At 41.8% G+C, this 23,267-nt stretch overlaps 1 protein-coding gene across 2 annotated transcripts; it reads right to left on the bottom strand.

Annotated features, from left to right (window-relative positions):
• Positions 1 to 9,989: 9,989 nt before the first annotated feature.
• LOC121610369 (protein S100-A1-like) lies at positions 9,990 to 22,950 on the bottom strand. 2 transcript variants are annotated; one of them, XM_041942419.1, is made up of 5 exons: positions 22,811 to 22,950; positions 16,097 to 16,251; positions 11,147 to 15,961; positions 10,616 to 10,758; positions 9,990 to 10,532 (listed from the first exon to the last, which is right to left on the bottom strand). In XM_041942419.1, the coding sequence occupies exons 2-3, from the start codon at positions 16,232 to 16,234 to the stop codon at positions 15,809 to 15,811; spliced, it is 291 nt and encodes a 96-aa protein (XP_041798353.1). In that variant the 5' UTR covers positions 16,235 to 16,251; positions 22,811 to 22,950; the 3' UTR covers positions 9,990 to 10,532; positions 10,616 to 10,758; positions 11,147 to 15,808. The 2 variants fall into 2 exon arrangements, with proteins under 2 accessions (XP_041798353.1, XP_041798352.1); XM_041942418.1 differs by lacking the exons at positions 16,097 to 16,251; positions 22,811 to 22,950 and having other exon boundaries at positions 11,147 to 11,976.
• Positions 22,951 to 23,267: the final 317 nt, after the last annotated feature.

Here is a 23,267-nt window from a genome sequence, read left to right as displayed (position 1 = left end):
CTTACAAAATGTCAGAATGGCTACGCTGGAATGTGCTCTTTCATACTTTCCCTCTGCATTATAGCCTCTTTCATACCAGTAATACTGTACCAGTGTGGGAAACCTTTAAGTCATAATGGTGCTATAAGTAATGGTGGTTAATATAAGCTCCTTTCCTCCCACGTGATGAAGGAGCACCAGATCCTGCAGATACATGTATGTCCATAACCTCTTTTTTTCAATACTCAACCTTTATTTTTTACAGTGCAAATGTTGACTGTCATTTTTAGAATAATTTCCTTTGATAGTCAAACTAACTCAGTTGACCTTTAAAGGTGGATCCCAGTGCTATAACATACTACTGCATGCAATAACCCTAAAGCCTTTTTTTTTCTTCTTTCCTCTTTGATTTAGATCAATTTCAGTTTATGCATGCATTGATTGTTATAATTGTTATAAAGCTCAATTTCTTTTATTAATCCGTTTTTATTTTCCAGTCAAATGTCACACACAACAAGGAGGATCATAGTAAATTGTGTACTTTTACTGTTAATACATAAGCTTGTTTTGCTGCAAGTCATTTTTCCTAGTTATGGAGAAGTTTTCCATCGTGGTATTGCTCATTTTAAGTAAAAGAGAGTAACAGAGTTGTTACTTCCACCACTGCCAGCAAACTGCGGCAGGATTTTGTCTGATTAACAATACACCAGGCAGTAAGTTTGCCGAGTCACTTCTGGAACAAGGATCAGCAAATTTAACTCTACCTTAGGCTACTTCTGCACAAACTGGATGTCTTCCTGTTTGACTCCTATATTGTGGAGTTTGCTTTCCTGCTTCATGTAAGCCCAACATTGTCTCTCCATGGCTTCTAATACAACATTTGTATTTAGCACTGAGTCTTAGGAGATGAGCACTAACAATTGTGAACAAAGCAACAAGTACAAGAAACTACAGCCTCCTGACTTTGGCAGTGAAAACTTGCCTGCATGCAATATGTCACAACTGTTCCTTGTTGTTGCTTATACTATAACCTGCTGGCTATATGCTGAGACATCTTAGAGTCAGAGTGAGGGGAGGTATTAATGGGAGACAGAGGCATAAGCACAGACAGCACCAAGGAGACAAAAGCACAGGATAGGCGTGGGCAAGCCGCACCATGACTCACTGGTAGAGAATGCTTGTGGATACCAAATGTGCCTCACACAGACCACTCTGATAATGCTGTCCTCCCTTCACACCAAACATCTACTGAAAGTGATCCGCTTAGTACATCAGCCATCAAAAATGCTGTAATTGCTTCAGGACTATTGTGATAATTGACCCCTTCCCAGTAGGGTTTTTCCACAGATTCAAACACACCAGGGAGCGAGTCGCTGGACTGCGTCGCACACTGATGCACATGGAAGTTGTGTTTTGTGAGTTCCCATGGTGCAGCACAGCTGCTTGTGGTAGGGTCCTTGTGGATGATCCAGTTAATTAGAAGGGCAGAGTCTTTCATCATGATTCCCAGACAAATTGTGCCTGTACTATTACAGTGTCAAGTTTCAGATAGCAAACACAAAACAAATGCAGAACAAGTTTCATCTACTTTGCCATTTGTTCTAAAACTGCTTTGAAGGGGGAAGAGATGGGCAGGAGTGCACCAGGATAACTACATTATCTGTATGCCTTTTGTGCAGAAGCTTCTTGTAATTTGACGTTTTGATACTGATTTGATGTTTTTTTGGCACGCTAATGTCCATCCGCCAGTCTGGTCCACCAAGACTGGACCAGACTGAATTTAACAACGGAAACTATTGGATGGACTGCCATGAAGTCTGGTTCAAACAAAGCATTTCCACATCTACTGGGGGGATTACCACAATATTTTGTGCAGACATTCATGAGTCCCAGGCGACAAATCCTCATGACTTTGGTGATCCCATGATATTTCCTCTAAAAGCACCGTGAGGTTGACATTATATATTTCACTCAAACCCATTTGTGGGTTTGAGTGAAATATCTCAGCAGCTATTGCGTGGACAGCCATTAAATTTCCCCTCCCCTCCCCTCCCCTCCCCTCCAACTTTCCATATCAGGTCAAAATTTCAACTAGAACAGAACTTAAGTTAATGACCAAACACCGGACAGCTAACAGCTTCCGTTTAAAGCAGAAGTAAAGGCTTCAAACATCAAACAAAACTCAGATGCCTAACTTGTGATTTTGAGCGTAAATACGTTTTTCGTGTGCAAAAGAAACCGCGTAGTGTAATACACTGCTGTTAGTGTTGAGAGCAGGCCTCTCTATTTTTGGCCAAACAGGCTGCTGTTGTGTGCTGTGTACTCTCTGCCCCCCTCATGGCATCAACACCAAAACTTTCCACTCCAGCCCAGTTGATTGTTTGTGTGTGTGTGTGTGTGTGTGTGTGTGTGTGTGTGTGTGTGTGTGTGTGTGTGTGCAAGTGTGTTTGTTTACTTCGAGTAGAGGATTTCACAGAGGAAGTCGCTAAATTACATTACAAAGCACTGGTTTTAGCCGCCATAAATAAAGGAAGATGAGAGAGAAAAAAAGAAAGAAAGAAGGAGAGAAAGAGTGAAAAAGTAAGAAAGAAAGAAAGAAAGAAAGAAACAGACAAACAAAGGAAGAAAGGAAGAAAGAAAGAAAGAAAGGAAAACTACAGCTTTTTCTTCCTTTTTCCCCCATCTTGCTCTTCATTCTCTCTCATCCCCTGTTCGTTTGGTAAAAATTTGCTTAGACATACAAACAAAAATGCAAAGTTATGTGATGTACACACAATGTGAACAAATCATTTACTTCCTGGTTTCTGTAACTCAACAGCATATGCAATCAATTATTCTAGTTTGATCTAAAAAAGCCTGTAGCTGTTAAGCAGCTGCACTTGCGCAAGAGCGTGTCATAACTCTTTTGAGTTCATTATAGTTTATGAGCTATGGTTTGGCCGAATGTATCCCTGGAAAGGAATGAGATCGAAACTGCTTAGTTCTCTTGGCATTTGTGCGGTTATAGCAAAAATAATGCTGCTGCTACCACGCAGCTCTGTTTACAAAGAGTTACCATTGGACACCAGGAAATATGAGACCCACAGAGTGCAACACAATGAAATCCACATTTGTTCAGTGACTCTCCCCTTGTCTTTCTCTCTGTGTTTGTGCTTTATTTGCTCTCGTTTCCATTATTTCTGAGCTTTGTATGATGACTGATTATGCAGACAATATACTCCTGTAGAACAAACAAACTGCTGGTAATTTGACTGTTTACAGAATATTGCTAAAGTTGCTATTGCTATTGCTATATTTTGTTGAGTTGTGTACATACAGTACGTTATCACAAAAGTTTCCAATCATGTTCAAACCCAGAGGAATTTATTCAAGGTAATGGTGCGTTTCATTTGGCCGCCTCCAATGGCGACACAGGAAATACCAGATGATGCAGAGAGAGTGAGGAAGGCAGTCGGCGAGCTTTAATAAAGCTTTAATTCATTACCTCGCCCGTGAACACGACTTCTGCCTGAGTCATGTCAGATTTTCATCGCCAGTGGTGGTTTAGCGATGAAGACAACAACGCCCATGATCAACGCCCACACTACTTCACGATGCCATCAAACTATGAATTTTGTTACTGCTTCAACTGAGAAAGCCCTCGTGGCAGGAATGACAGACTGTGCATCTGCTGTGCATTTGCATGTGCAGGTACAGAATAATCTTCGCACATTCATGAACTCCGTTAACTGCAGCAAACAGTCTAACTCCAACAAAGCACCATTCATAAAAAGTCACTTCTGCTGCCAGCACTCTGCTCTGGCTGGAGCATTTGAGGTTACAGAGTGTTTTAGGAGCCTTCGATTGTTCCAAAACTCATTGCTTGTCTGTAGATGTCAATTACAAACGGACGTCTACGTTCCATATATGCATTCATAGGTGTTTACTTTTGTTTTTTGAACATTTATTGCCATTCATAGTATCACCTCTATGGAATCAGTCAGCTGATAATAAGTGACAACCAATTACTGCAACTTTGCGATGTTTGTGTGTGTCAAACGTGCTGCATGTTATTTCCTTTCCTCTCTTTTTACACTTTATTTCCTATCTATTTCTGTTTAGTTTTCTGTTCACTGTTTGGTGGACACTCACAACACGCAGCCTGGAATCAAAAAGAAGAACAAAGGAGGCACCTGGCCACCTACGTAGCCTCTTTCACAAGTGGAGGTGATTACACCTGGCTGGGGGTTGAGACATCAATGCAGACATATCTCCATGACATGCTCTAACTGGTTCTAGGGCGCAGAGGGAAGCTCTGAAGTAACATAGAGACGCGCTGCTCATTTAATTTACCAGTGTGTTGTCTCTTTAGGATTAATTATATGTCTTTGTGCAGCAGAATAGGTATTAGGGTTAATTTATGCTTACACTACTTTTGGTATAGCTTTACTTCTGCAGACAGTAATTTGGGTCCCTTGCAGACCACTTAACTTAATTTGTTATGAATAATTTAAACAGAAATATATTAAGAAGCTGCATCTGGACGGTTCATGTCATAAAGCCTATATACAGTATGTCACCAAGAGGACATTTAAGGTGAGACGCTACACAGGAATAGGGAAAAAATAGATATCACCATGAAACTTCCCCAGCTGATTACTTCCATTAAGACAACTGTTACATTACAAATTTCCTGAATCTTTATGGGGCATCATCTGTTTAGACAGACTTTAAACTCACATACAGTGAGATGCTTTTATGTCCAGTGGCAAATATGAATTTCTGTGGCACAGAACAGGTTCTTTACATGTAAACAACCTGTTCTGTCCTTAGGTTAGGCACAAAATCAGTGATGTTATATATTTCCTTCTTTATGTTACCACCTGAAGTGGATTTAGAGGTTGGGAGTTTAAAAAAAAAATACATTCTTTCTGGCTGAAAAGGAGAGAAGAAGTTGGTTTTACTTCACAGCTGTATTTTGATTAACATACATGATGGTTGAAGCATTTCCACAAAACCAAACTGTGGCTGGAGAGAGCTGAAATGCTTCAGACCAGGTGCTTTCTGTTGACCCAGCTTCACCTGGCGGACGGGTTCATAAAGGAGGCGCTTTCAAACAAATAGATGCAAAGAGGCAAAGATTAGTCGTGTCACACAAAGAGATGGAGACTGGGAGTTGGACAGGGGAAAAATACTATGTAAAGAGGTCCTGATAACAGCCAAAGATCAAATGTGTGGGGGACTTCAATAAAAGTCCATGTTCATGAGTCCATGAAGGAGCCCATTAAACTTAATTGTTTCTGTTTATTCTCGTAGGGACACTACTTTGAAAACCAGTTTACAGAAAGTCACGTTCTGTAGCTTCTGCTGTCAGTGAAGAAGCGTCCCATTTTTTATACATTCTGATGCAAAGGTTTCCTAGTCAATCTTCTGTTTAGCCTTCACCTTCCTGGCATTTGCTTGTCTTCTTGCAGCAGCATTTGGACATGAGATGCACACACCTAATAAACTCTCTGAAGTGGATCAACGCTGCCCCATAGCCATGTGAAAGTCAGCTGCACTGACTTCAAGAGCATCATTGTGAACGAGAGGCGGGACAATAAGAGAATGGTTTATGTCTAGAGATGCTTGTTGTATTGCAACTGTGCCATGTAAAGTGAGGGTGTGGGGTTTGCGTGTGTTGAGTCATAGCTGCAGCTGGACAAACAGACTGAGATTGATTTTGAGGTATATAAAAAGAAACTGGTGTTAATGTCTTCGAAACACGAAAGTTAAATACAGTCGCAGACACGCTGTTAGGCCAAAGTTTACAGGTAAGAATGTAAAAGTCAGTCGTTCAAACTCTTCACCGAAGGTGGACGACAAATGCTCAGTTCTGAATAAAGCATTAGTGAAAGTAAGGAAATACACTCAAGTTTTAGGCAAATAATGATGCTGCCAATTTGCAAACAATATTTCGCCCTTTCTGTTTCAGGTCTCAGGCTTTTATTTTTTTTACTATTCTGTACCTCAGTCTCTGATTATGTTACAGCATTTTTTTTCCTTACACAAAACTGCCTGCCTCCATATCTTATGTTACATCCGAACTCAGCCTCGGGCTCACGTTCACCAGGTGAAGAGAGATCATGTGTGTATCATCTGCTCTGTCCCAGAAGAAGTCTCCTTTTATAACAGCAGACATACAATATCTGACACACAGACCTATGCACAAAGAAACACATTTGGTGACTCATATACTGGAAATCTGGCCTAATCCCCACAAACCGGCCTGACCTGTCCTTTTGTGCCATAAATAGAGCATTTGCACAGAAGATGGATTGACTATTGTGTTGTCTGTAGAGAAAATTTGTATTTGCTGACACTGATCACATGTGTATGTATGTGTGTTACATTGATGTGTGAAGTCTACGAAGGTTCTCAGTCATTCAGGTCATGTTTATCCAAGGAGGGTTGAAATGATTCAGCTTCAAAACTTTATTTTTAACATTATTACTAATTCATTAATACCTGGTCTAAGAGAAACCCGAAGTCACTGGCTGCAGAACTTTTGCAAGAGCAAAAGTTCTGTAATCATAAATTAACCCTAAACCCTATTCTGCACAGAGATATACAATTAATCCTAGAGATGGAGGAAACTACTCCCATGTAAATGTAGTGTATCCATGTTTCAGTGGGGTGTTGGTTCCTTGTGAGACTTGAAGTTCTTAAACTTCTTCGTTGGAGTTTGTAAAATTTGCTATTTGCCGCCTCCCCCTGCCTCCAGTCTTTGTGCTGGGTTAGAATATGCCTCACAGCTACGTCCGCATTGATCTCATCTCTCTGGATAAGGCTCCACCCCAACGATCATAAGACAAACATAATAGAGTCAGATAAAACCGGCTGTTGCACCAGACTTTACATGAGATTAACATTTGAGTTTTGCATGTGGAATTTCCTCACTTTTCATATATAGTTCATTTGATAAGAAGACAGCCACATATCCAAATGCTACTAGCAAAAGAAGACAGGTCATGGCCAAGAATGCGAAGAAGTTTGACCTATGAAGAATCACCATCATCTGAAAAATGTGACACTGACAACAGAAGCTACTGGTACATCAAATCTGTTTGTTGGAGTTTGAAAACCGGTTTTCAAAGAAATGTTCATTCAAAACTGTCTGAGAAGAAAAATAATGCAGCTGAACTTGATGTCGTCTTGTGCACACACCACACGACTGGAAACAAAAGGAAAGAAAGGAAGGAGGAAGCGGAGACGATCTCTTGTTAAGATTACAGAACATTTTCCAAATTGTTGTAACTTTCCTTCAAGGTCTGGTCAGTAATGAGGATTTATGGAAGCCCATTTCCACAAGGTAAACAAACCCCCCCCCCCCCCCCCCCCCCCCAGAAAGAAATCATGTCAATATAAACAAGACTATAATATAAGACTTCAAAAGGCTCAGGCTTTACAAGCGAGAGATATCTAGTCAAACAATGCGCCTCTGTGTTTTAGGACTCATTATATTTCCTTCTAAAAAGACATATTAGGGTTGATAAATGTTAACACGATTAACAGCTGCACACTAGGTACAGTTTTGCTTCCGCAAAATGTGGTGCGTGTTCTGTATCCAAAAGGAGGTTTAAGGTCATAGAAAGCTTTTGATCTCCTGTTTTGAAGATATGCTGATACACTTGCTCCACCTGGCAGGCAGCAGTGAGAATGCAGTCCAGTAAATGTAGTGTGTTCATGTTTCAGTAAGGTTTGGTCCCGAATGAGACTTAAAGTTCTTACACTTCATCATTGACCATACCTTCATGGAAATGTCCAACATTTGTCCCCCCTGCCTCCAGTCTTTGTGCTGGGCTAGAATATGCCTCGCAGCTACGTCTGTACTGATCCTCTCATCTCTCTGGGTAAGCCTCCACCCCAAGCTCTATATTTGGAGGATGTAGTAACACCGTAAACTGCGGCTGTAGAACGTTTGTAAGCTTGTACAATGTGGCAAAGTCATTCCAGTGAAGCGCAGACTGAAGGAGAGAAGGGTCTGATATACTCATGGGTTTATGGAGCTGACTGTAGGCAGCTGCAAAGACTCAGCTCTCAGTCAGAGAGGCCGATAGGGACCTCTGGTGGATCTGAAAGAAAACACAGCAGCTCATAACTGCCAGCATGAGAAAACTATCCACCCATGGACGACACAACTGTATCATATTAGTCAGATTTTCAGTCCATGATGGTGATATCATGAATAATAATATGATGCATTCAGAATCACTCCAAACAAACAAACAATCAGTCGACAAATATAACACATAAAAAATCCAGCTGAACTTGATGTCGTCTTTTTTATGCATCCGACACACGACTGGAAGCAAAAGGAAAGAAAGAAACGAGGAAGCGGAGACAATCCTTTGTTAAGGTTGAAGTGATTGTGTCTACAGTAGGTACCGTGTTTTATTTTGTAGGCAGTGGTGCTGTTTCCCTTCTCACATCAGGTGCTGTCGAGCCATCTGAGAAGGGATCTGCAGCAGGTAGAAAAGCCAGTTCTACAGGATTTCATATCCCAAACATTTTATTAGCAAAATCACTCTAAAGGCAACAAATTAGCTCATTTGTCATCGTGCAGAGAAGTTGATAAGAAAATCAGAAAACAGAGCATTTTCCAAAATGTTAAAACTTTCCTTCAGGCTCAGGCTTGACAAGAGAGAGATATCGAGTTCAACAGTGCACCTCTGTAATTTAGGACTTATTATATTTCCTTCTAAAAAGACATATTAGGGTTGATAAATGTTAACATGACTAACAGCTAGGTATAACTTTGCTTCCACATCCAAAATGATGGCAAAATATGGTGCGTGTTCTGTATCTAAAAGGAGGTTTAAGGTCATAGAAAGCTTTTGGTCTCCTCTTTTGAAGATATGCTGATGCACTTGCTCCACCTGGCAGGCAGCAGTGAGAATGCAGGGCAGTATGTAAGTCAGTTTTCTCCGTGTGGAATTACATTAATTCTGACTATTCAAAGCATCCAAACACAAGCTTTTGGACGCAGGTTTAGATTATACTCTTCATTTACACTTTGATGTCATTGTGTTGTTGCAGAAATCCATCCTTTTGTTGACCAACCACATAAAGGAACAGGTGGTTTGCTATGAAGTCAATCTTGGAGCAAATTAAATCCAAGAAACTTAAATCCTGTGCTGTTTTAGGGTGTTGGTAAACCTCAAATGGTAAACCTGCACAACCCGTTCTGTTCTGTGACACCTGTTTTCTCACAGGGGCCTCGCTCAGGCCCGTCTCATTCCTTTATATCACTGCCTGCAGCGTGCAAATGTTCTCGGGAGAACTGGATGCTCAGCCAATCACAAGTGCCTCCCAGGAATGCAGGTCAGTTAACACTTTGCGGGGTGGAGCCACTTGAATGGACGCCAAATTGAATACAAATTGATTAAATTGGTGGTGCCATACAGTCACACTTTCAGCCCCTGTGGACACGTTCCCATCGCTTGCACCTGCGTCTTCCTTAGCAGAGCGAGTGCGCCGTTCAAACTTCTGAAGGGACTATTGGGTGACAACAAACCCCGCACATCTCAAGCAAAGTATTCTGAGTGCCCCCGGGTTTTCGTTTTTAATAAACGAGAAGCTATAGTTCCACTGTGCATTGAGGAGTTGGGACTTTCATTGTTTTTGTCATTTTTTCCTGAGAGACCGAGCTGTGTGGGGTTTAATTCATGTGATTTGACACAAAAAACATTGAATAAGAGCAAAACTGAAAGATAGATATTTCCAATGAGTTTTATGACATGAAGCATATCTGATGTCAGTCAAAGCTTAAACCTGTGGACTTCAATCAATCAACAAAATAGACCGGACATCTCCACTGAGGAAGCACTGACAGCGATGTGCACTGGAGGACAGAGTGAGCGACGTCTGCTTAATGTTTGATGAGTCCATGCTTGTTTCCTTCCACAGCAATGACACCGAATCCCCAGAATCCCCCCGAATCACCGCACATGCAGTGATTGCCACAAACAGACGAGGAAGCTCACAACAAATCACACTTCGTCACTGCTTTTTATTTTCAGGAATAGAATGTTCTTTGAAAACCAGTTGACACAGATACAACGAATGTCCCATTTTCGGTGCATGTTTCAAACATAACAGGCTTGAGCTTTCCAAACACCGGTAGCATCTGTTTTCAAGGTCAGCAGTGTAATAACATACATCTGTCACATATATAAAATGTTTTTAGAAGCATTCATACACATTCAAGGAGTCGTAGCTAATCTTCTTTAGTCTTCCTCTGCTTCTTCTTCACCTTCTTCTTCCTCGTCTTCTTCTTCTTCACCACCCTCTTCGTCACCTTGGCCTCTCCTGGCACCTCTGCCACCTTTGCCTCCCTTTCCTCCCCTTCCTCCCTTGCCTCCCTTGCCTCCCTTGCCACCCTTGGGCTTGCAAGTCTTGCCGGTCCTTTTGCAGTAGTGGGATCTGGCCAGGATTAACACAAACCGAGTAAACTCTCTGAAGTTGACCTCGTCGTCACGGTTTTTATCGATGATTTTCATGGCTTCCTCAATGTCATCTGCATTTATTTTTTCCTGAAGAGTACATTGTTAGAGTTAAAAAGCAGCTTGAAATGCACAAAAGCACACTTGAATTATCATTATTATATTTGTCTTACTCTGAATTCAGGGCTTTGTGTTTCTTGATCCAACACATTCTTCATTGCTTCTCTGCTTATCTTCGTTTGTTCATCACCAGAATACTCCAAAAATACATCCACGAGGTTTGTAATGACCTCATCCAGACGAGGCATGGCTGTAGCTGGAGAAAAGATAACAGAATAACATAACATAAAGGCAGGAGGAAATAGCTTTAAAACAAACTGGATGAACAGAAGATACTTTGCAGGCACTGTGTAGTCAAAGGTTACGCAGTCTATATAGTGGTCCATTAGAGGCACATAGTGCGCTGTAATATTAGTGTTTAAAGAGCATAAGATAGAAAAGTCGGTGGTTCAACATCAATAAGTTTGCAGAAGCGCTGAATAAAGCTTTTATAAGTTTCGCTCAAGTTTTAATAGCAATAATGCCAGTCAATATTCTAGCACTTCATTGCACCTTTTAATGCTCAGCATCTGAATAAATGCTGCTTTTTTCTTTCCTCCCACAAAAGTCTCTTCCCCGACACCCTGCTTCTCATCGGCACTCACCTTCTAGTTCACGTTCACCAGGTGAAGAGAGATCACGTCCGTGTCAGCGGTCCCAGGTGAGACTGTTGACTGAGGGGAAAGCCTCCTCTTAAAGAGTCGACACACACGCTGTCAGACGTGCACACACCCATCCACAAACACACACACAGGATCACACGCATAGTGGCGTGAGAGGCACACACACCAGCAATGATTCATGCTTTGGAAATGTTCCCTACTCCACCCAAACTAGCTCCATCAGTTCTGTCACACAACTACTGCACACTACAGAAAATATTAACTAGAGATGTTTATGTCTGTGTTGTGTACAACAAATGCTGGCACTTGCTGACGTTGCTTGTGTGTTTGTTCAGAGGAGTCTCTATGTTTGCGTGTGCAGGTGTTATACTGCCCTAGGGCTTTGCTAATGTTCTACATCCACAGGGCTATATTTCATTTCATCCTTTATTTGTTTTGCAAATGCGGGCAGGGATGATACTATGAAAACAGAGCTTCATGCCACTCCAGCTATCACCACGATGTTAAACGCTTCATTTTTTGTATTTAAAAAACTCTGGCTTTTAAGTAGCTAAGACGGAAAAGTGTGTGCAAGCCAACAATGTCAGTTTTATACATGTATTTTATATCTGGTATTTGAATACAGCTGAATTTGCTTTCGAATGCATGTTTCTAACTTTAACTGATGGTATCTGTGAACATCCTGCTTTAGGTCAACTGAAGTAAATAAAATTAACCTGTGAACTTGAAAATCTCTGATCTGACACAAGTCACTCCTGTTAATCCTGTTATGTAAATCAACCTCCATTTTCCACTCGTCTGAGGCAGCAGTAGGGCAGCGTTTTCTTCTTCTCTTCGCCTCTCTTGCCCCCTGCCAAACCCCTTTACAGGTCAGAGCGAACTGTTTAGCGCCAGCCTCTCTGCACTTTGGCCGTATTACTTTCGCTTATTGAATACTATCAGATTCACCTTGCAGGGGAGGAGAGGAAAAACGAGATGGACGAACACATGACTGATTACAAAAAAGTTCATCTTTCCACACTCTGCTCGCTGAGGTGTGAGTTACACGTTCACTGCTGGAGAGGCTGTGTGCCTCTGCAGTGGTAAGTTTGCACCATGAACATGAAAAATAGAAATAGCTTCTCAGTCAATAGAAATAGCTTTGCACTCCTTCCTTGAAATAACCATTCGGTCTCAGACGTAAATGTTTTAAAGACATTGCTTAAAGATATGTGATACATTATTCTATGTGATCTAACAGTCGCACGCTGCTGTGGCTATTTTCTCCTCATAATCAAAATAATCCACCTGAAAAGCAAAAAGGAACTGCAGATAAAGTCATAACAGTGACATCTTTTTCAAAAGCCACACAAAAACAGAGCCTCACAGCAGTGAAAAGAATTACATTTTTTCTCAAATGCATGGGTGTGGACTACAGGTTTCTCTGCATTTTGGTATGCACAAACAGAAGTGGGAAGGCCATAAGTGGTGACCCTATAATTATGTTAATTAGTGCAATGCATATCTTGCAAGTTTTACAAGGGAGTAGGCACAACCGTCAGCTCAGAAAAGACAAATGTTCTCGTAGGAACAATTATAAATGATCATATAAACTGCAAATCCAACTGGGAGCTCTGTCCAGCTGGTCAGTAGTGCAGCAGCAATGTGGCCTGCTGATGACGACTCCTGCACCATCATCAACAGGCACCTTGTCTTGTTGACACTAACAACACACTACACTAAACCACACCCTGTAACAACGTGTTTTCTTTCTTTCTTTGTCGTGACGTGGTAAACAGTGTGGATATTGCATTTGCATGTTCAAATCTGGTTTAACGCACCGTCACTGAAACCAGCACCCTTATAAAACAGGGTCATTCCTCCCTCAGCTGTGGAACTGGTTTCTGGGCAGACTGTCAAAATGGTTTTTAAGAGTTTGGCTACATCTAGAGGTGAATTAAAGACATCACTCCCTGCTTAAAGGACCAAATCAACAATTTTCATTGTTGTTGCAATGTTTCGTCCTTATTAAAGGCTACACATGCTGGTTGAACTGTGACCACCAACTCCCCAAGAGAGTAGATTTAAGTACATTTAAGTGTAAGTATCTTTTTGATATTTAACTTGTTGTGTCTTATTTAGCATCCATTTGCCTTCCTATTCCCAAAATCCCAGAGAACTTACTTGCTTGCCTTTAGTCGTTAATTAGCAGTGAATCAATAGCCTAGAACTGGGATTGCCCTCACTGTTTTGTTTTAGTTGTATCTTATTTGTAAAGCAGGTGGTGCTCCGTTGTTGCTGACATTTAAATTTCCTCTCACCTGTGGTGTGCTGCAGCACTCACTCTGCACTGTCTGTCCAACAGCACTGATGGACTGCATGTTAATTAATGACTGACTTGAGACAGCAGGAAAATTCCATTTAGCTGCTTTGATTTCATGCAGCCACGTCCTACTGGGACAGAACAAAGACACTGTTTATGCAATAATAACAAAATATATGTATTTGTATAGCGCCCCTCATACAAGAAATGCAGCTCAGAGTGCTCTAAAAAGAAATCACATGCACCAAGTCCTTCACATAAAAAAGACTTAGAATAAACTCACAAACAAGGATAAAGAAATTACTGTAAAAGAGATATAAGAAAGAGAATAAAACCCACTTGATAATAATAGTAAATATAAGATAGAATAATGATGAAAACAAAGAGAATTGCATAGCATAAAATTTAAATTTAAACCACTGAATAATTGAGTAAATATTGAAATAAACTTAAACTAAAGTGCTCTCTCCTCTTGGTTCTGGTTAATAGCCGAGCTGCAGTTTTGAATGACCTGAAGTTTTTCAGTGTTATTTTGGGAGGCCAGTAAATTTTTCTTTACAGTAATCGAGTCAGCTTAAAGTAATGGCATGAATTTGTTTTTCAGCATCTTTTTGATTCACAAATGTTCATACCACAACTATTGTTTTAACTTGCTGTTGAATGGAAGGTTGGAAATCGGCCTATAGTTAGCGAGTGTGTTACCATCTAGGTTGGGTTTCTTTAGTAATGGATTTACAGCAACTGTTTAAGAGTCGTCTGGGAAGATGCCTGTTTGCAGAGATGCATTTATAATCTTAAGCAAACAGCTTGAAACACCTTCAAACACCAGCTTTAAAAAAGCTGTAGGTACAAGGTCAACACAGGAGGTGGACTCTGTAACAGTCTTGCAGAGCTCAATTAATGCGATACAGGTAAATTTTCCCATGGTTACATCTTTTTACAGGGTTTACTGAGCTCATCTGTGTTAACATCTGCAGCAATGCAGATCCTGGTTAAGGTTATTTTGTTATTGATGGATGACACAAGTTCCTCACAGTTTGATGTAGAGAACTGCCGACAGGTGGGGGCAGTGTTGAGTAGCTGGTCAATGGTGGAGAATATTATCTCAATATTCTCTGTAATAATCTTGGAAAGGTAATCCTTTCTTGCCAGACATAATTAAATTACAGACAGGCATGGATTCTTTGTAGATATTACAGTGAACTGTGAGCCCAGATTTCCTCCATTTTCTTTCAGCTGCTCGACAGATTCTCTTAATCTCATTAACACTGTTATGTCTCAACCATGGAGTGATTCTGTCGGTTGACTTCTTCTATAACCTTTAACGGAGCAACAGTATTAAAGGCAGATGACGTGGTATTGTTGAAATATTATGAGTAACGCTGGTGCTTTTTGTAATATTACAAATCAAAACACCTGTAGGCTTCTGGCAAAACTGAGGCAGCAGTAGGGCAGCGTTTTCTTCTTCTCTTCCCCTCTCTTGCCCCCTGCCAAACCCCTTTACAGGTCAGAGCGAACTGTTTCGCGCCAGCCTCTCTACACTTTGGCCGTATTACTTTCGCTTATTGAATACTATCAGATTCACCTTGCAGGGGAGGAGAGGAAAAACGAGATGGACGAACACATGACTACATCTGTAGATTTCCATGTTGCCTGGTACATGTGGGGTTCAGTCCCTTCAGGGATCTTCACGTTTGCAATGAAAATCCTGACCGTGCTTCTTGTGTGAAATGACAGTAGAATGTGCACAGAAGTTGAAAGGAATTTGTTATCCAAACTGGAGGAGGGCCAGGAGAGAAACTCTGCCGTCTGCAAAAACCACAAACCTCCAAACCCCATCCAATGTCGTACGCACTTATAAGCATGTTTATTTGGCACAACTCATGACATACAAGCATGTGTGCTGCACCCAGGTTTCATCTGCTATCAGCACATTCCCATATTGAACCATTTATATATTGTGAAAAAAAAACCTGCTGCCACAACTGAACATTTTTTATGGGTGAAATGATGCGTTTCAGATGCGAACGCATCAATATTCACTTTCTGGGGCATTTTTCTGGCAACTCCTCTCAACTATAATGGTTCCACATGTGCAAGAAATAGATGGCACAGCGCGTATGAAACAGTATGCAGCCAGAGGAAAGCTTTGTCAAGAGTCAGAAAAAATAACAAAAACATTTTTCTACCAAACAGACTAAAAGAGCAATAAGACAAACCGAAGGTGAAATCTTTTCAAAGGCAGCTTTTAATTGTGAAGCTGACACACACTCATGCTACAAAATGCTCTTACTCCTAAAAAAAAAAAAAAGAAAAAAGAAATCAGCATGAGTATTAGCCCATCACTTCTTGCCCTTCTTCTCATTGAGCATGTAACACTTCTCACAGGCCATTGAGAGCCCGGCGATCAGTGGAAGAAACTCTTCAAAGTCCAGTTTATCATCTTTGTTTTGGTCCAAATCTTTCATGATGCGGTCGAGAATTTTGGGGTTCTTCTGCATGAGCAAGAGAGACAAGTTCAGGGAGCAGCGCTAAGCAAGAGCAATAAGTTATGTTGTATGTGGAGGGATGGGACATAAGTATACATAGAGGACAGAGATTTGGTTTGATAGAGGACAAGAGATTCTTACTGTGAGGAAGGTGGGTAGCTCATTCTCAACCAGTTTTCTCAGTTCCTTCTTGTTTAAGGTCTTCCCATCACCGTCTTGATGGGCATACTGGTGGAAAATGACAATCAGAGACTCCATGCACTTCTCCAACTCAGTCATGGCTGCAGAAATGGGTGCTGGAAGGAAGAAAGACGAGTCAGGGTAGAAATTTCACACTTATCTGACAGCTGGTATGAGTTTTTGTGCAGGATAACATTTTCCATACAGATCACCAATGAGAGTGATACCCTGCTATAGTTTTATCTATCAAACTATATACAGACCTTGATCTGTAGCTGGCTCTGGACCACTTACATCAGCCAACAGCCTATTTTATATGTATAACCCCAATTCTGAAAAAGTTGGGACGCTGTGTGAAACCCAGAAAGCAATCATCTGCAAACAAACTTTGTTTACCAACAACGGTTCTACAAAGCGTGCCTGAGCCCATGTAGTAACAACCTTTATCCAATCATGTGTTCACAAAGTGGTGAACGTCGCTCCAATTCAGAATAAGCAGATATTTACAAAAATGAATGAAGCTGATGAGGTCAAACATTAAACATAAAATATATTAACATTAAATATATTGTCTTTTTGCTTTCAGTTGGGTATATGTCAGGAAGGATCAGCAAGTTATCACATTCGGTTTTATTTCATTACAGTTTTTGTTATTATTTTATTATTAACTTTTTAGGAATCAGGGTTCTATTAATGTATAAATTACCAGTGAAATGGAACTTTCATTTACTTTTTAACTTTTAAAATGTGTAACGTAAACTGTGAGTGGACGAACTGACATTGGGGCATTGCCACATTAACTTCAGTAAAGCAGTAGGCTACTCAGCGGTGGAAAGTGCTTTCACTCAAGTACCGCCGGCTACGTGAGTACAATGCTGAGATACCTGTAATTCAGAGTATTTCTACTACTGAGGGAAATATTGTGGACTACTTTTTATTCCACTACATTTACTTGACACCTTAATTTACTTTGCAGATTCAGATTAATAACGCAAAGAATCATCAACTAATAAAGATGTACCTTATTCTAATGGATAAAGATAAAACTTTATGGAGCCCTTGATGAAATATATACATGTACAATAATGTGCATCTTGATGCATCCATACTTATGATTTAAAAATAGAACATAAATAATTCTGATCTAGACCATTCTGCATACTAAGAACTTTTGCTACTTTAAGTATATATTTTAATACTTTCGTAGCCTGTTTGCTTTCTGAATTAAGATAAAAAATGCTAAACTTTGTAGCAGATTATTTCTGCACTGTGGTGTTGCTATTTATACTCAAGTAAGAGATCTGAGAACTGTCGTATCCATGGTGAACATGTACTTGAAAGGTATTATGGGATACACCGGAAGGAGGCTTCAGTTTAATAAACGTGTGAACAGGGAACAGGAGATGGACGCGTGTGACCGAGTGTCATTATTATACTCATAGATTCAATTGTGAATGCTGAATGCTGAGCAAAAGCAGGTACACAACATTGGCGACGAGGAGTAAGACGGCGTTGACATAGTTAAATGTAAGTTTAGTTAGCTAATATGGAGAAATCAGGAATTCCGAACTTCGCATGCTACACAGAGCCAGCCACGATAGGTTCCAGATGGAAAAGATGGCTAACGTCTTTTGAGCTATATGCTGACGGAAAAGGGCTCATATTAGCCGAAGATTCTCCTGCTGCTACAAAGCAAAGGCGACGTGCACTTCTTCTACATCTAGCCGGACCAGACGTTCAGGATGTCTTCTCAACTTTGGCTGACACCGGCGAGCCAGCGGACTACCAGAAGACGGTCGATGCTTTGAACGCCTACTTCGTGCCTCAAGTTAATGCTGCGCTAGCAAGGCATGAGTTTCAAAAACTGCACCAAAAGCAAGGTGAGACTGTTCAACAGTTTGCTACACGCCTGAGGCAAGCAGTAAAAGACTGTGGCTATGGTGGCGATTCTGACAATCAGATTAGAGATGCAATACTAAGTAAAGGCACTTCTGAATATGTAAGGAGAAAACTTTTAGAAGAGGGTCGTGGACTGACGCTAGCATGTGCATTGGAAGTAGCCGCGCGCTGTGAGAGCATCGAGGAGCAAATGACTGCGATGTCAGGCGCTGCTAAAGCTACAGAGTCAGTCAATCAAATTTTCCAGAAAGGAAAAAGGGGGAAGCAAGTAAGTGGAAATGCAAAAGGAAAGCAAAACAGAGACAATAAAAACGATGGGAAATGCTATAGATGTGGTAATACTGATCACATTGGACGAGATCCAAAATGCCCTGCACGAGGACAGACATGTAACAAGTGTCATGGGAAAGACCACTATGCAAAGATGTGCCGCACAAAAAGCGCGAAAACGAAACAGACTGTAAATAATGTTGAGGATACAAATGAGGAGGACTTTGCGTTTGCTATTAATGATGGCGACATGCCCGAAAGACTCACAGTCTGTTTAGGGGGAGTGAATGTGAGAATGCTAATAGACTCTGGTGCAACAAGCAATGTAATGGGAGAAAATGCGTGGGAAAAGTTGAAGTCAGAGCACATAAAGTGTCGCTCCTATGTCCCTAAGACAGAGAGGAAACTCTACTCATATTCTTCCAGCCAGCCATTAGCAGTCAAGGGTGCATTCACATGTGACATTTCCATAGGCAACAAAACTGAACATGCTGAATTCATTGTAATCAGGGGAAATGGCGAACCACTGCTGGGGAAGGAAACAGCAACACGCCTGGGAGTGTTGAGAATAGGCACCAACATTTCTGCTGTAACTGACCTTAGGCATGTACTCCAGCAGCAGTATCCCGAAGTGTTTAAGGGAGTGGGAAAACTGAAAACAAGACAGGTTAAGCTGCACGTTAACCCAGAGGTGAGACCTGTAGCCCAGCCACTTAGGCGCATACCATTTAACCTCAGGGGGGCAGTAGAGTCCAGAATTAAGGAATTGGTGGACTTGGACATTATTGAACCTGTGAATGGCCCCACCCCATGGGTGAATCCAGTTGTGATCGTCCCAAAGCCTGGAAATGATGTTCGTCTGTGCCTTGACATGAGGCGGGCTAATGAGGCCATAGTGAGGGAACGCTTTCCAATCCCCACGGTGGACGAGCTACTCCAAGGCATGAATGGCTCGATCATATTCAGCAAGTTAGATCTAAAATGGGGTTACCATCAACTTGAGCTGACTCCCGAGTCACGTGAGATCACCACATTTGCAGTGCACAACGGGGTGTACCGATACAAAAGACTGTTATTTGGTGTATCATCCGCCAGTGAGCAATATCAGCATGAGATTGCCAGCGCTTTAGCTGGGATTGAAGGCGTGGAGAACATCTCAGATGATGTAATCATACATGCCGCTGACCAAGAGACACATGACAGGCGACTACATGCAGTCATGACGAGACTCAAAGAGACCGGGCTGACCCTGAACCCAGAGAAATGCCAGTTCAATATGGACAGACTGATTTTCATGGGGATTCTGCTATCCGAGAAAGGAATAGGGCCAACAGAGGAGAGAGTGCGTGCTGTGACCGAAGCAAGAGAGCCGGAGAACGCCACAGAGGTGCGTAGTTTCTTAGGACTTGTAGGTTACAGTAGCCGATTTATCCCTCAGTTTGCAACTCTGTCGGAACCACTGAGACGTCTAACACGGAAAGACACACCATTCAGGTTTGGACCAGAACAGAAACAAGCATTCAGTGCCCTTAAAGCAGAGTTAGCTAGAGCTACAACCCTAGCCTACTTTGACAAAGACGCACCAACACAGGTGATCGTGGACGCAAGCCCTGTTGGATTAGGTGCAGTGCTAGTTCAAAGTCAGAGGGGAATTAAAGTTCCAGTATGCTATGTGAGCCGCAGTCTAACCGATTGTGAACGGAAATACTCTCAGACAGAGAGAGAGGCACTAGGTCTAGTTTGGGCCTGTGAAAGACTGCATCCATACATCTATGGAAGGAAGTTCGATCTTGTCACAGACCATAAGCCATTGGAGGTGATATATGGTCCACGTTCCAAGCCATGCGCACGGATAGAGCGCTGGGTCTTGAGGCTACAGCCGTATGAATTCAAAGTGGTCCACATAGCAGGAAAGAATAACATTGCTGATCCACTGTCAAGACTGTTGACCGGTACAGTGAAACGAGTTCAACATGAGCATGGAGCTGAGGAATATGTCAGATTTGTGGCAGTGAATGCAACGCCGAAAGCACTCACCACTAAAGAAGTGGAAGGGGCATCAGCCATTGATCCAGAATTAGGTGAGGTACGCAAAGCCATTGCCACCGGACATTTTGAGAAATGCAAACAGTATGCAATTGTGGCAAACGAGCTATGTACGATAGGTTGTCTTGTTCTGAGGGGCACGCGCATAGTGTTGCCACAAGCCCTGCGAGCGAGAGCGCTTGCACTAGCCCATGAAGGACATTTGGGTATCGTTGGAACCAAGCAAAATCTCAGAACAAAAGTGTGGTGGCCTGGTATGGACAGAGCAGCCGAGAGACATTGCAAGGCCTGCCATGGCTGTCAAATCGTGGCTAAGCCTGACCCACCAGAGCCGCTAAGACCAACACAGTTACCTGATGGACCCTGGCGGGATGTCGCAGTCGACATTCTTGGACCTCTCCTGTCAAACCACTCCATCCTAGTGGTAGTGGATTACTTCAGTCGATACTACGAATACGACATCCTGACTACTACCACAACAGACAAGGTAATAGACAGCATGGAGACAATTTTTAGCAGACATGGACTGCCAGTCACATGCAAGTCAGATAATGGACCCCAGTTCAAGTCAGAGCTTTTCAGACAGTATTGCGAGGAAAATGGAATCACACATGTGAAAACCACACCAAAATACGCTCAGGCTAACGGAGAAGTTGAGCGGCAAAATCTGTCACTGTTAAAGAGAATTAGAATTGCTCAATCAGATGGACTAGACTGGAAAAGAGAATTGAGGAAATATGTGACTGTGTATCGTGGCATCGCCCACACCACAACAGGCAAAAGCCCAGCAGAATTGCTTTTCAATCGCAAAATAAGAGGGAAACTGCCAGAGCTCATTGAGACTCACATGGACCAGGAGGTATGTGATCGAGACGCAGAACAAAAAGCAAAGAGCAAAATGTATGCAGACACGCGCAGAGGAGCACGGCAGTCAGAGGTCAGTGTCGGTGACACTGTACTCTTGAGACAAGACAAAACTGACAAGTTTACAACAACATTCAATGCAACACCACACAAAATCATCAGCAAGACAGGAAACAAGGTTGTAGTGGAATCACCAACTGGAGCACAGTATGCGAGAAACACCACCTTTGTCAAAAAGTACGAAGGAAATGGACTGAGACAAGACATGCTTTACGAAAGGGAGGAAACCAATGGAGCTGGGAACACTGATCACAGTGAAGCAACGCTTGAAGACGAACACGAGACGGTTGCGCAGACTCCGCCAGCAGGAACTGATTTTCAGACGCAGACACAGTCAGACATACCAGCTAGGCCACAAAGGGTCAAGCGAACACCCAGTAGATTGTCTGATTATGTTTGTGAGTGAGTTATGTGAAATGAGTTAAGTCTTGTGTTCATGAGATGGAAAAAAAAAAAAAAAAAAGGGTGCATGTCACACTGTTCATGATTTTTATTGTGTGATGGTGTAGTGAAATTTCCAGTTGAAAAAAAAAATATTGCAGGTTATATTTTCTGGAAAGGAATGCATTTGTTTTACATAGGAGTTTACAAAGACACAAGTAAAAGAAGACAAGTGTATGTTTGATAAGTATGTTAATAAGGAATCTGCAGTTACTGATGTGTGGAAATGCTGTTTTTGAAAGCAGATAGTTTAAAGTATCCTGATATGGACACTGTTGAAATATAATGAGTTTAGTGGGACACAAGTTAATCCTAAATTCTAATTTTGGTTATTGTTGTAACCTAGAGTTTAATTCCAAGTAAAGGGGGGATGTCGTATCCATGGTGAACATGTACTTGAAAGGTATTATGGGATACACCAGAAGGAGGCTTCAGTTTAATAAACGTGTGAACAGGAGATGGACGCGTGTGACCGAGTGTCATTATTATACTCATAGATTAAATTGTGAATGCTGAATGCTGAGCAAAAGCAGGTACACAACAAGAACGTGTTCCACTTCCACCACTGAGGCGACTTCATCCAAAACCAACATATTGTTCACTGAGGATATGGGTGTTGCTTTTACTGGCACTCAAAGCGCATTCTTTGGCTATTGGATATTTTCTGGCACATATACTAAAATCCTTATCTCAGGGCTCCCACTCTCGCCCTGCCTTCCTTCCATTTACCCTTTTCTGGATGAGTTTCATAAAACGAGCTGGGCCTATACAGAAGTTAAAGACAGAGGAGACTGAAGGAATGTCAAGGAAAGATAACGGAGGTCCTGCCGCAACTTGTCAGAGGTGGAAAGTCCTGCGTAATGCGTAGCAACACCGAAACCCACCCAAGAAAACATGGTGAAAAGCCTACAGACTAAACCTTAACTGCGACAGTAGCAGCTTTACACAAAGCACACACAGCAGCTGAGGTGAATAACCTTCACTCTTCCTCATAAATCTGCAGTTTTCTGTCTAAACTCGTGCAACTTAGAAAAGCTCGCGAGACAACACGGGGGACAGAGAGGTAAGAGTTTAAAATGATTTTCATGAACTTACCCGGACACAAAGAGGCAGAAACTGTGGTCTGAGATGATCAGTGAAGAGAGCAGGGGCTCACTGGAAGTGTATTCAAGAATTTATAGGCAGCCAGGCAACGCCCAGTGTGATGGGAGGATGAGGGAGGGAGGGATAGAGAGAGGGAGGGAGAGAGCGCAAATAACGTGGAAAAAAAAGAAAAGAAAAATGTGCAGATACCACCCCTGCCCATGTGTCTCAACAGCACAGCACAATGACTCAAAGCTGTGGAGTGACACTTGTAGGATGCTGGGACTTGCTGCCTGTAGGCAAGTCTGGGCCTAGACTGCCTGAGTCACATCTTTTGGGGAAGAAAAATGGTCTTTAAGGCTCAGGTGGCTTCTCCTGATCCGGTCTTCTGTTACAGCTGTCTCCAATAGATATATTTAACAAAAAATACAGCTTTCTTAAAACTGTTTTAATAAAGTTGTATCTAATT

The sequence above is a fragment of the Chelmon rostratus genome, chromosome 8, assembly GCF_017976325.1.
Source record: "Chelmon rostratus isolate fCheRos1 chromosome 8, fCheRos1.pri, whole genome shotgun sequence".
Classification (NCBI taxonomy): Eukaryota; Metazoa; Chordata; class Actinopteri; order Chaetodontiformes; family Chaetodontidae; genus Chelmon; species Chelmon rostratus.
This window is presented reverse-complemented; position numbering and strand designations above follow the sequence as displayed.

Coding starts and splice junctions, on each gene's coding strand:
- LOC121610369 (XM_041942418.1), bottom strand. CDS start 10,750: ATGCCTCGTCTGGATGAGGTCATTACAAACCTCGTGGATGTATTTTTG. Junction 10,533..10,615: donor CACAAAGCCCTGAATTCAGA/GTAAGACAAATA, acceptor TGTACTCTTCAG/GAAAAAATAAATGCAGATGA.